We start from the raw sequence: 12,612 nt of genomic DNA, 5'->3' as shown, positions 1-12,612 counted from the left end.
TGAGCTGCACGAAAAGCTCTCCGTTGAGCCCGGAGAGGGCGTTCCACGGCAAAGAAGGCGGTCCTATCTGTCCGTGTACTTCAAAACGGAGAGGATAAATTGGCCTTAAGTGTGGAGGGGGAGACAGCGTCTGGTCCAGCTGCCTTGCAGGGGTTCAGTCTTTTCAGTAGTTTGTTGACATCTCTCTCCTGAATTGAGAGAGGTGTGAAGGGGGGAAAGGGCAGTCTGGAGCCATTTTGTGTGTGTGTGTGTGTGGGGGGGGGGGTGCTAGTGTCTTTGTCCAGGCTGGTAAGAAGAGGTGTGATAGCTGTTGGGGTGGGGGGTTAAGAGTGTGGGGAAGGGTTAAGGCCTAATCATAGTCGGGTTGCATGCACGCACGCATGCAGGCGAGACACGCAACATGCCCCTTTCGTGCCCTCTGATGGCTTGCGTCCGCCAATTTTTCTAACTACACGACAAAACAACGTGAGCCTCACGCAATCGCAAGGCTTGTGATTGGTCTGCTTACTACATCCCGTCCGGAGTCTAGTTTCCGGTTTCATGCCCCACAATACGTGGAAATCACAGAAGATTTAGAAGAACGAATATGGACCAAATAGATGAGCACTTTGCGTGAGAGGATCGGGTCGCGGACCGCGCGTAACAGCTGAAAGCCGGTCAGCTGTGCGGCGGAGTCCGGTGTAGCTTCGGTCAGCCACGAGTCCGTGAAACACAAGACAGAAGAAAGGGAAAAGTCTCTATTTGTCTGGATGAGAAGGCGCAGTTCCTCCATCTTATTGCAAGGCGAACGAACATTGGAGGGGGCCGAGGACCGCAGCACCTTTGATCAGTAAATCAACTAAATCCACGGAAGATGTGAGGAAGTTGGGACATAAATCGGATGGTGTTGTGTCCCTGATGGTAAGAAGCTCGTCCATCGTGAAAGTAATCCGAGTATGGTCGCAGTAAACAGAATTAATTACGCACCCACACGCCGAAGCAGACGTTCGTGGCGCCATCTTTTTCTCTGTGAGCCAAACCGAGATCGACACCATCTCCTCTAGCTCCATGTACATTTACTAAGTTTAAATGGTTATTTTTACTCAGGCTAAGTTTATACTCATGTCCGATCATACTGTGTGTGTGTGTGTGTGTGTGTGTGTGTGTGTGTGTGTGTGAGAGAGATAGAGCAAGTAAGAGAGACAGAGAGAGAGGAGTGTAGTAACCATAGAGAACCGCATGTTAGGGATCCCTCTCCCAGAACGGATAGAATTGCAATAGAAGCCGACTGCAATTGTTGGTCTTTACACATATGAGGAAGACAGGGCATACAGAAAACTGACACAGGACTTTGTAGAATCTGCCGACAGAACTGCCTCCAGATTAACGCGGGGGAAACTATATAAAACAAATGACACTCCCCAAACACCAGTGAACATACTGACAATGAACAAAGAGATTGGTTGTTCAGCTGAACAATTAATTGGATTGAACTGAAAATGCCACTACATTTCATACAAAGTGCTAGAGCAGACAGTATCAGCTCAAGAGACTGAGGTCATTTGGAGTAAAGGTAGCGCTCTTGAAGACATTTTTTGGCAGCATCGGACATCTTCTTTGGAGTGGTTTTCTTGGGAAGCAGCATTTCAACTGCTGACAGGAAGAGACTTGACACTCTGATAAGAAAAGCCAGCTCGGTTCTTTGATACCCCCTTCAACCAGTGGGGGTGGTGGGACAGAGGAGGATGATGGAGAAGCTGTCTTCTCTAATGGACAACCAGTCCCAACCATTCAGGACACCATCACAGCACTGTGCAGCCCATAGCAACAGACTGATCTGACGAGCTATATCCATATTGGCCCATTGATTTTTGGGTGATTCAGCTATATGATGATGCATTTTGAGTCAACTCACTCATCTATGTAGTTTATTTTGTAAACATCACATGGATCAGTTACTTCGCAACTGACAGTGAAGGCCAGAGTCCTCCATATTTTTTTAATCAGGGGGAAATTTGGAAACATTTCTGTATAAATATTACAGTTTGCTAATATAACAAATATTACCATATCAATTACTTCACTGCATGCGTTCATAATTTATAAGGTTATAGCATTTAAATGTGCTCAACATGGTTGACTTCGTTTTCAACAAACATGCCTGCCGCTGGAGAGCTCAGATGTGTAGATGCTGCCATTGAGTCTGTTTTGAAGACATCGACAGCGCATTCATTTTGAAAGAGGAACAGATAACGTGGAGGCGACACCAAAGCATCGCGCTAATCCCTATCTCGCCGGCGCTTGGCTGTTCACACCGGACACTGAAGCGACGCTGATCCGCCGGTCAGCGCTAATAATATCACCCGTTGATCCAGTAGATTAAAAGCATATACTTACTTGTTGCTCCAACATTAAGCAACAGCGTCCCAACATGTGTCCTCCTTGGTGTTGTCTTTATACAACATGTTCCGAGGATCATACACACTGTACTTCTCCACTTCAATTATTAATTTAATGTCATCCATGTTGAAGAACTTCGCTGTTTGCTCCGTTAAATGTCGGGTGTCGGGGGTAAATTACGTATTCTCCACTCAAGCCTATGTGGAGAATACGTAGCCCCCTCTCTCTCTCTTTTTATCTGTATCACTGCTTGTGTGGCTGTAGTGGATGGGCAGAGGGGGACATTTAATAGTGTCATTGGTCAAATTAAAACTCCAGGACAACAGAAGGGGACTTCAAAGTATGGGATGCATATTTGATCATTTATATCATATAAGATATGTCATCAATATCGTTTAAAATCGTTTTTCAGTGTGTTTCCTGGTGCGATACGCTCGCGTCAAGTGCAAAAAATAGACTCGACAACCAAAACGATCGCTGCACAGCTTTGTGCCGGTCACACCGGAGGCTGAAGCACCGCGAGGCAGCCTTGGCGCAGCGCGGTGCTTCAGCCTCCGGTGTGACCGGCACAAAGTTTTAACATGGGAGTGGATGGGAGCCAGCTGTTATTTAAGGCTTGGCGCTGCGCTGAAGCGTCCGGTGTGAACCCGGCGTTAGTAAATAACTCACAATGCGTTGCTTAGCATACGTCACATACTACGTTGCTCTGATTGGTTGTAGGTCTATCCAATTGAGCGAAGAGGAATTTTATTTCCTGGTCAGTTGAAACACGCCCCATAATCACAGCCCAATGGAACGGTCTCAGACTCACATTCTGACTAGAATTGTGAGTCTGACAACGTCAGGCTAGGGGGCTGGAGCCTCTCACTTGGAAATTTGCATTCTCACATACAGCCCTAGTGGACAACTTGCACAAATCATGGCATGACTGAAAGAAGCATGAATTACAATAGAGTTATCAGACCAATGTCCTGTTCATATGTCCTAAAGAAAGCTTTAGAGAACCAATTAATTTGAATTAATTTAAGCAAAACTTCTTTCACTTTGTAAGGAAGAAAGTAAGAGGCAACAACCACACTTTTATACATTTTAATGCATGGTGCCTTTAAAGTAATACTATAAGTTAATTTTGCTGATCTGCTTTTATGATTTTACAGAACTTATAATGTGAGTTTTTATACAAATCTGAAAAGGGTTTTATATTGTAAGATATCCTATAACTTAAAGTAAAACATAAAAATGACAAAAAAAGTAATGTCTTGCTCTAGGGACCTTGTATGTCACTTGGTATCATATTGAAATAAACTAAGATTTGGGTCATAGCATAAATAATCTATAAATAAATAAACTCAATTAACCAAAAGAGTACCATATACATGTATGTCACAATATGTAAATGTTGGTACAAGGGGGCAATATGCTAAGTAAAATAATAATTTGGAAATCTGTTTGGAAATATATACAATAGGTTTTTTAAATCTACTATGGGCTTTTGTTCTAATATTTCATGACGCAAGTTAAACTACAGTGCAATAGCTGTGGAGACAGATTGGGTAAAGGGAGGTGTAACAGCATCAATTAGCAAAAATAATTAATTAATTAATTAATAAACAAATAAATGTCAAAAGTGCCGTAATGCTGTAAGACAATCTCCCTCAAGAAATCTTAAATTTTGCACATTTAAACCTTTACCAAAAGACAATTCTTTAAAATGTGGGCTTGAGTTGCATTTTGGTGAATAGTGATGTTTGCACTCCATTACAGTTTAACTTGTATGTAAATGCAAGTCAGAGCAGCGGAAGCAGAGGCCAGAACGTGATAAGAGCGGAAAGAAGACTGTCATTTTAGTGTGCAGTGACCCAGTCTCACAGCTCCACTTGGAATCAGACCAAACTGTAGACTTTACCCTATCTACAAATAAAAATCGTGCAATTTGACCGAGTACATTTGGTAGGACTTTATGTAACAAAATTATGCAACATGATCATCAATTTGAGACACCGGCAGTCTACTGGCACTGTATCCCAAACTAAGCTTAAATTAACGTACAAAAACCAAAACAATAATACTACTAGGGGCTCACCTACGTCTAAAACAACCCCTACCACTTTGTACTAACAAGTGTGCTACAACGTAAGCTATTACTCTGGCTTCCTCTAATGCTACTGCATTGTTTATTTAATGTTATTCTGACAATAATCTATGAATGTGAAATTATTAGCAGACAGTGTGTGTAATACAATATGTCCAGAAATCTTTCTTTGGTTTAAGTACCAAAACTATAATATAGTGATAAAGCATTACAAATAAAAGTGTTGCATTCAACATGTTATTGTAGTAGAAGTATCTCAATATTATTATTATCATTAGTATACTTTAAGTATTAAAATAAAAGTTCTCAATGTGAGACTATTGCATAGTAATGTTGAGTTTTTAGCATTGATTATTAAAGTATTAACTTGTATATATTGTACAACTCAATAGGCACACCACCTGCACAACACAGTAGTGGTTTGAGTTGGGGGCCCTCAGACAGCAAAGTCAATGCATGATAAAATCTCTGATGTATGAGAAATATAATGGAAAGCAAATACATTGAAAGCAATGTATCTATTTATCTATCTATATAAATATATCTATATATATATAAACTAGTAATATTCTACCATTACCAAGTCATATTTCTTTAAAGAGTCTTAGCCAGGATTTCATATTTAATTGTCACATTAGCGACCCCTGTTAGGGCTTGTCTGGGCCAAGTGGAGAGCTATGATTCAGTTGGATGTCATGTAGGGGTGTGTTGTGGTCTTCTGGGAGGGTTATCTGCAACTGATAAGGGCCCCGTTTAAAAGGCAGGGTTAGGATTAGACTTCTTTACTTCACTCTGCCAGCTGGAGGGAGCAGAAACAGTGCATACAGAGAATTTGATTCATCATGATTCTGCTTGTGGTCACTGTATCAGTTGCCAATGTGTTTCTTGCTGCTGGAGTGGTTTGTTTACCCCTATTGGACCAGGAACCCCACATCAACCAAGGCTGGGACCAGGTGGTACGACTCAGGCACCTTTTCGCTGCCAGGCCAGGACTTCACCTGCTGATCAGTGGGGATGGACAGATCCATGGCTCTGCAGACCAATCTCTGTACAGTAAGTAAGGCACTAAACACACATACATCAATAGCTGGAAACTTTTGTTGTTGGTAAATCATACTGATGATTGCAGTAGAACTGAAGTGGGTTTGGTGTGATTCTTAATTCTGATGAGGATTTGAAATGCAGGTCTGCTGGAGATCCGTACAGTGGATCCAGGCTGTGTTGCCATCAGAGGAGTAGCAACTGCAAGATTTCTCTGCATAGAAGGCAACGGACGACTGTTCTCATCAGTAAGGATGTATATGATAATGTGACAATCTGCTACCAAATTAAGTCTACATCTGTTGTTAATTGATAACTGAAGTTCCAAAGATTGTGATTATTCTAAACGTAATTCACTAATCAATCAATTTCTGTATTTTTAGATCTAAGTAATTAATTATGTCTCATTACCACTGCCGAACAGTATTTTTCTGATTGTAAGGTTTGCAACCCTCTTACAAACTTAAAGGGGAAATATTATGAAAATTCCACTTTTGTAGTGCTTCATCTGGCATGTCAATCGACCCCAAAACTCTGAAAAAAAGCAACTTTCGCGATTTGTTATGGTTCCTCTATGTCAGAAACGTCATGCTTGAGTGACTGCAAATTACCTTCCTTATCAGTCTCTCTTTCATGGCCTTGCCCCCCCCCCCCCCCCCCCCTATCTCATTCCCCCCACCCCCCTACACTCATTATAGATACGATATTTGCCATAGCACTTCACTTCGTTTTTATAAACCTCGGATACACCTGGAATAGCTAGCTAGCAGCAAGAAGCAAATTAAGAACTCAAGATGCGCTGTGGTCGGCAGCACAGATCTGCAGATCTGTACATAACGTCCCAGCCTCAGAAGACACTAGCTTTTAAAGGAACAGGCACTCAAAACAGGTCAATCTGAGAAGGGGTGTTTTAGACAAGGTAAAAAGTGTGCTGTTTTAAATTGTCCTTGTGGTATTTTGACCAAAATATGCTAAAGACATTTCATTCAGAACCAAAAGAACCATATTGACTTGTGGTAAAATGGGCAATATGTCCCCTTTAATGTAACATGTACTGTGAGTAAACAATCAGATAAACCAATGCCTTCAAACTCAAATAACCTAGTCAATACATTTATAATAAATTTAAGAAAAGATTATAATTTTTTATTTAAGATTAAACAACAATCTAAACCAATTTCAGTTTGAACAAATTCAATGGAATACATAATCATCTGAGTATATACAGATTATTATACAAATTGTATACATGCTTTAATAACACGATTAATAAATGGCTTACAGTAAATATAACTACAATTTCCTTCTGTAATAGTTTTATTCAAAAAATAAATAGAACTTAACTGGGCTTAATTTTTAAATCCACATGCAGAGTTCACTAGGAATAAAAGTAAACTGCTGATGCTAACAGTAAATCTACCAAATGATCTACCCATGTACAGTCTATGGTTCTAGAGAACTGTATCTGTTCACTGGAGCAGCTCCCTGGCTATGGATTAAACAACTACATTGGTATTTGTTGCACTGCAGGTAAGGAGCTATTCGGCAAAATTTAGTCTAGAAAACCACTGGAGACAAACTCACTGACACATACTGAACAAATAACTACTGGAAATATAGTCATGCTCAACCGTGCATCTTGAGCCTCACACAATGTGTCCAGATAGGGAAACATTTTTTTATTGCTGTAATGTATTCGCTCAATCTTCAGCAAATACATTTGCTCTCCTCAGGGCTTCAGCTGAATTGTCAACTCTTTTCAAAACTTTTTCTTCCTCAATGTCCTCATTATCACAAATACATTGATATTTCAATTTTATTCAGTGCTTGAAGCTCACAATTCAACTTCTTTTATCACTTAACAGTATGGGAACAATTATTATTATAAGTTATGATTTGATAAAAATGTGAAGATAGGTTTTTGTAGACCCTGCTGAAATGAGTCATTCTGCTGTTGGTAGTCAGCTTCAGTGTTCCCGAAAACACTGCATGCCAATCAGTCATTCATTCAAACAGTCGACTGGTTCATCAACCTTTGTCCGGTGTGGTGCAGGGTAAGATGTGTTTGCAAAGTGAAAAACCTGAATGAAAAGCTCCAGCTGCAGCAACAACAACCTTGGCCTCTGGCTGGCTCTCTTTCCCAAAAGTAAACAACCATCGAAGAACGTGCATCACCATTCATGTATGTTTTTTCTGTTGCTGTCGATCAAATCAGGTTTAAAAAACACTGTTAATGCAAACTGTGTCCCAAAATCACGGCAAGCACTCAAAATAAATTAGTTTGATGAGACAAATGTCGAAAATGACCGGCTAGAGGGGCCTGGGGAAAAATTCCCTTTATAGGAAAAATAGTGGGTAAGACTCCTGTGCCGGAATATAAAATGGCTTTAGCTGTATTGTATTGTAATTCAATTTTACAGCTTCATCTAATGATTGATTGATGAATATGTTCGCTATCTAAAACCAAATTATAATGAGTTGACATTTATTTGGCAGAAAAAGGTAAAATACTAAGCAGCTTTAATCAAAATAGTTACACATTAATTTTTTATTAAGTAACTAATTGCTTCACAAATGGTCAATTTATTTGTATTTGTATTTATTTGGGCCAAGTGCAGTTGGAGTGCAGACAGGGGGAGCAGGAGATCGAACCACAAACCTTTAGTTAGTGGATGGCTATCTTCTATGTTTAATGTTGGAGTAAATAGAGGTTCACACATCAAGTTGGGGGAACACAAACAGCATTCTAAGAGTTTACCTTAGGAAAACTCAGTACCTTTCAAAGTTAATATTAGCCATACCAGAATAAACTGCAGATCGGTAACTCCTGAATGTACTAAGGTTGGTAAGAAAATATTTGAGTTATTTCCAGTGACTTAATAAGTTTTAGCTTATTGTTTTAAGGATTCTTGAAAAAAAGACACATGATTTGATACTCTGCAAAACAAGGCAATCTAATTTTACTTAAGTGTTAAGTTTTCAATATCTCCAGATGGAATGGAGTAATAGGACCAGGCATAACAAAATGAATAGAAGAGGAAGGTTTAATTCCATTTGCAATTTTAGATTGAATTTTAAATGTTGAGGAAAGGAGTTGAAATGTCAAGAATAAAGTCACATTAAATGGAGGAGATATATAGAGAATACACAAATTATTCAGAATGATTTGGAAATCCCAAGATTAAAGTTAAATTTATGAAGAATATATAAAAATACTAAGCTTACCATGTATGACTGCCTAAACAAAATAACTTGTTTGGATGAATTGTTGACATTGTTATTCTTTCTATTTCTTGCATAAACATGGTGTGGTAATTGGTATAAGGATAAAGTAGAGATTGTGCTGCTGTTCTGAAACTCACATCTCTTTGTCGCTTGACCTTTCAGCTTTCTTCTTAAAGTGCAAAAAATATCTTCCTCTGAATTAGTGTGGCCTATTCAGAAAAAATATGAACTTTATTATTGACAATTTGACTGTATGCTTGACTTTTCCAATGTATTCTCTGCATTCTGACTATTTTTATGCAATAGAAAATGTTTGTATTTAGTATTTTACAAAACCTTCCATCTCAATAACTCATCTATTTGTAGGAGGATACCGTATGAATGTATGCCTCTCTGTCTTTTCCAGCACACCTACAGCAGAGACAACTGCACCTTTAGAGAGCAGATCTTACCAGACGGATACAACATCTACATCTCTGACAAACACGGAGCTCTGCTCAGTCTAGGAAACCAGCGGCAAAGCCTGCAGGGTCGAGACAGAGGGGTCCCGACATTGGCTCAGTTCCTTCCTCGGATAAGCATTCTGGAACAGGCCTCAGCCCCAGGACGGGACATTCCTGACCAACAAGGGCTGAGAGTAGCACAAACAGAAGAACATTTGGACTCTATGGACTCATTTGGAAAGCTCTCTCAGATCATTCACAGTCCCAGCTTCCACAAGAGATGAGACAGTAGCTCTGAGACATCTCTAAACACATGTGTCTTGGGGTGTTTTGCTTTTGTCTGAGGCTGAGCACGCCTCCTGGCATGTTGCCGAACCTGGGATTGACTGCTTGTCCAGCAGCCTGCACCTGGAAAAGTTGCTGTGAAGTCTCCAGCACTGTCCTGTCAAATAAGACCAAGCGCAGTGTCCTACAGAGTGGAGAATATCACAAATATTCAATATCACATTTCTGCCTTTGATTTTCAGTTACAACCTTTGTTTAAAAGTTCTAAAACAACACAACCATACAGGAGGTTTTATCCCTATCCACTAACACAACCAATAGGAGTACTGCTTGAACTAGATATCCAACTGTTAAAAATCTCTGTTGGGAAGAAAAATACCTTTTATATTATGACAATCCTGTAGTAATGGCTGCGAATTGGATGGTTATAAGGAAAGATAATGGTTTGGGTCAGCATCATTTTTTTGTTAGGGTTAGAGGACCTTTGTTGTCAAGGACAGAGGATGTCACACATTGTTAAGACCTACAAGGAAAAGTGTGATATATGAATATGGATTATACAAATAAAATAAAATCTGATTGATTGATGGTTAAAATTATAAACACAAGGTTATGAACAATAGTCATCTTTTAAACATTTAAAAAAAGGCAAAAGAACAGGGGTCGTTTATGTTTAAGTTAGGAAGATCCAGTTCTTCTTCTATCTCTGTCACTTTATAACGTGACTGGACATCCTCCTTGGTTCATAATCACTAGACCACTAGAGGTCACTGTCACACAAATGTAAACATGTTTTGGGGATAGATGGATATATATATCCATCTATCTATCTGAAAAGAGTCAAACTGAAGGGAAGTGCTACATAAAGGGTGCAACTAAATCTTATCATACATCAAATATTCCTTCTGTCATTACAAATAGTCTTTCTGGTTAGAACAATCCAAACTCATTCTCAAAATGTTGTTTTTATTCCGAAAGAGTCTCAGTCTCAATTGTTTTAGTGAAGAGTGGCAGGGAATAGTCAGGATGATAGTCAACACCTGACAAAAGTTTTTTTTTTTTTACGAGTTATATGTATTGTATGTTATAAATTATTTAAATATTCAACAGTATGAATCTTTCATTTTGAATGCACCTGTGGAATTTTTCGAAAAATTACAAAGCATTCAAAGAGGGTCACTGTGGGATATCATTGTTCTCCGTCAAATGAGGTCCTGCTGTTGTCCTTGCCATCAATCTTTTGCTCCAACCCATTTCGCTCTGCCATCGCCAATGTAATCCAAAATGGTTCTGCTTTCATCCCTGCCTTTGCTGAAGTTCTCTAGATATAGCATCCTAATAATTTGTTCATTCTGCATTTTTCATTTTTTCATTTATCATTAATATTATATTTCCTACTTACTACTCACTTCTACATTCTGCCGAATTCCTGTTAATTCCTTCCTGCGAGTAACCCCCTGTACAGTCTCCTCAATTCCATTGTTCTCTGCCAGGTTACCATTATTATCCTGGTGTACATTTTCTCTTGCATTCCTTCTATTGTTGCTCTCTTGTTTAAAGGGATAGTTAACAGAAAAAGGAAAATTCCCTTATAACCTACTCACCACTATGCCGATGGAGAGGTTGGGTGAAGTGTTTGAGTCCAATAAAAGCCATACTGCTCTTGTGGTGTCAACCAAGTGTCTGAAAACCCCAACATTCATATTTTACCTCAAATTTACACCGTGTTTTAAGACTAAAATGCACTACCGGAAGTAGCGATGGTAAAGGACAAAGCGATTCAAACGCAAATCACAATTTGTCTCATAGACCTCTCTGCACAAGGTGCGACATCCTCCGCTCTTAACCCTCAACAGGAGTAAGTAAGAACTACCAAAAAAAACATATGAGGGGGGGGGGGGGGCGGAGCCACATGTGAGGGATCCCTGTCCCAGGACCAAAATGAGTGTCCAATAGATGTCACGTGTAATGGAGGAAATCAAAAATATTTGAGTATTAAGGCTAAAACATGGTGTGAATGCAATGTTAAAAGTCGAAAATGAATGTCGGGGCTTGTCATGTTGTAGTTTTTCAGTTGTTTTTTTACAACTGAAGAAGCGGTCCCATTTACTTCAATCGTATCGGTTTTGGCTGCAACCCTGTTTACCCCTGAGGCTCCTAAATTGTTTGGTGGACTCAAACACTTCACCTTTCTGGTTTCCTGGCGGCTCTCTTTCTGAGTCCTTACTTGCCATCAGTTCCACAACAGAACCTGTTGATCAGTTTGCCCCACCTCTGGGCAAGAGCATAAATATACACGAAGAAAGGCACTTATGCAACTTATCAATTCAATGCACATATTCACATTTGTATCAATTCATATTTACAAGAATCTGTTTAATGCACAATATTTAGCTTCTCAGTTCAACAATATGGTTTGCACAGGAGCTGCTACTGCAGCACAATGTTTTTACTTAAAGGATTTGACCTGAATATGGCCATAAATGTGACCGTGGCATGGGGCCAAAGTTTGATGAAACGCCATCAAAACACAAGCTTCTGTATCTTGGACATATTTGGTCCAATCAAGTCCAAACTAGACATGTAAGACAAGAATCGCGCCCTGAAGAAATATATAAAGAAATCGTGACTTAAAATCACAGCGCTCCCTGGTGGCAGCAGGAAATGTCTTGTTTTTGGTAGGTCTTACACTTGGATGTATTTCTTCTCATCCACTTTGCGAAACCATGTCAAACTGTGTCAAATTGGTCTCAAGACATTGATAATGTAGGCCTAAGATTACTCTGACTTTCCATCATGCAGATTATTAATGCCATGGTATCAAAGTTCAACAAACGAAATTGCTATTTCTTCGGTGTTCAAGGTTCAACCTCACTCAAACTACATGTGTGTATCAACAGCCCCCCCTGAAGATATTCAGATGATTTTGAGGAATGGGCGTGCCGAAATAACTGACTAGCGCCCCCTAAAGGGCAGCCCTGGCACTACGATTGGTCTACATCTACAAAAATCGAGGGTTCACACCGGACGCGGAAGCGACGGCGAATTATATTACCGCTAATCCCTAGCGGGCCGGCGCTTGTCTGTTCACACCGGACGCTGAAGCGACGCTGAAGCGCCGGGAGGCGCTCGTAATATCACTGCTCC

General features: G+C 39.9%; 1 protein-coding gene across 1 annotated transcript; it reads left to right on the top strand.

Moving 5' to 3' along the window:
* The first annotated feature begins 5,244 nt into the window (after window positions 1–5,244).
* On the top strand, window positions 5,245–11,128 carry fgf19 (fibroblast growth factor 19). Its single transcript, XM_062391191.1, has 3 exons — window positions 5,245–5,524; window positions 5,657–5,760; window positions 9,144–11,128. Exons 1-3 carry the CDS (start codon window positions 5,314–5,316, stop codon window positions 9,462–9,464), a joined length of 636 nt encoding a protein of 211 aa, XP_062247175.1. The 5' UTR covers window positions 5,245–5,313; the 3' UTR covers window positions 9,465–11,128.
* Window positions 11,129–12,612: the final 1,484 nt, after the last annotated feature.

The sequence above is a fragment of the Platichthys flesus genome, chromosome 1 (genome assembly GCF_949316205.1).
Source record: "Platichthys flesus chromosome 1, fPlaFle2.1, whole genome shotgun sequence".
Classification (NCBI taxonomy): Eukaryota; Metazoa; Chordata; class Actinopteri; order Pleuronectiformes; family Pleuronectidae; genus Platichthys; species Platichthys flesus.
This window is presented reverse-complemented; position numbering and strand designations above follow the sequence as displayed.

Excerpts from the sequence above, each read along its gene's own strand:
- fgf19 (XM_062391191.1), top strand. The coding sequence starts at position 5,314 with ATGATTCTGCTTGTGGTCACTGTATCAGTTGCCAATGTGTTTCTTGCT. Across the intron at positions 5,525-5,656 it reads TGCAGACCAATCTCTGTACA|GTCTGCTGGAGATCCGTACA; the intron begins GTAAGTAAGGCA and ends TTTGAAATGCAG. Across the intron at positions 5,761-9,143 it reads ACGGACGACTGTTCTCATCA|CACACCTACAGCAGAGACAA; the intron begins GTAAGGATGTAT and ends TGTCTTTTCCAG.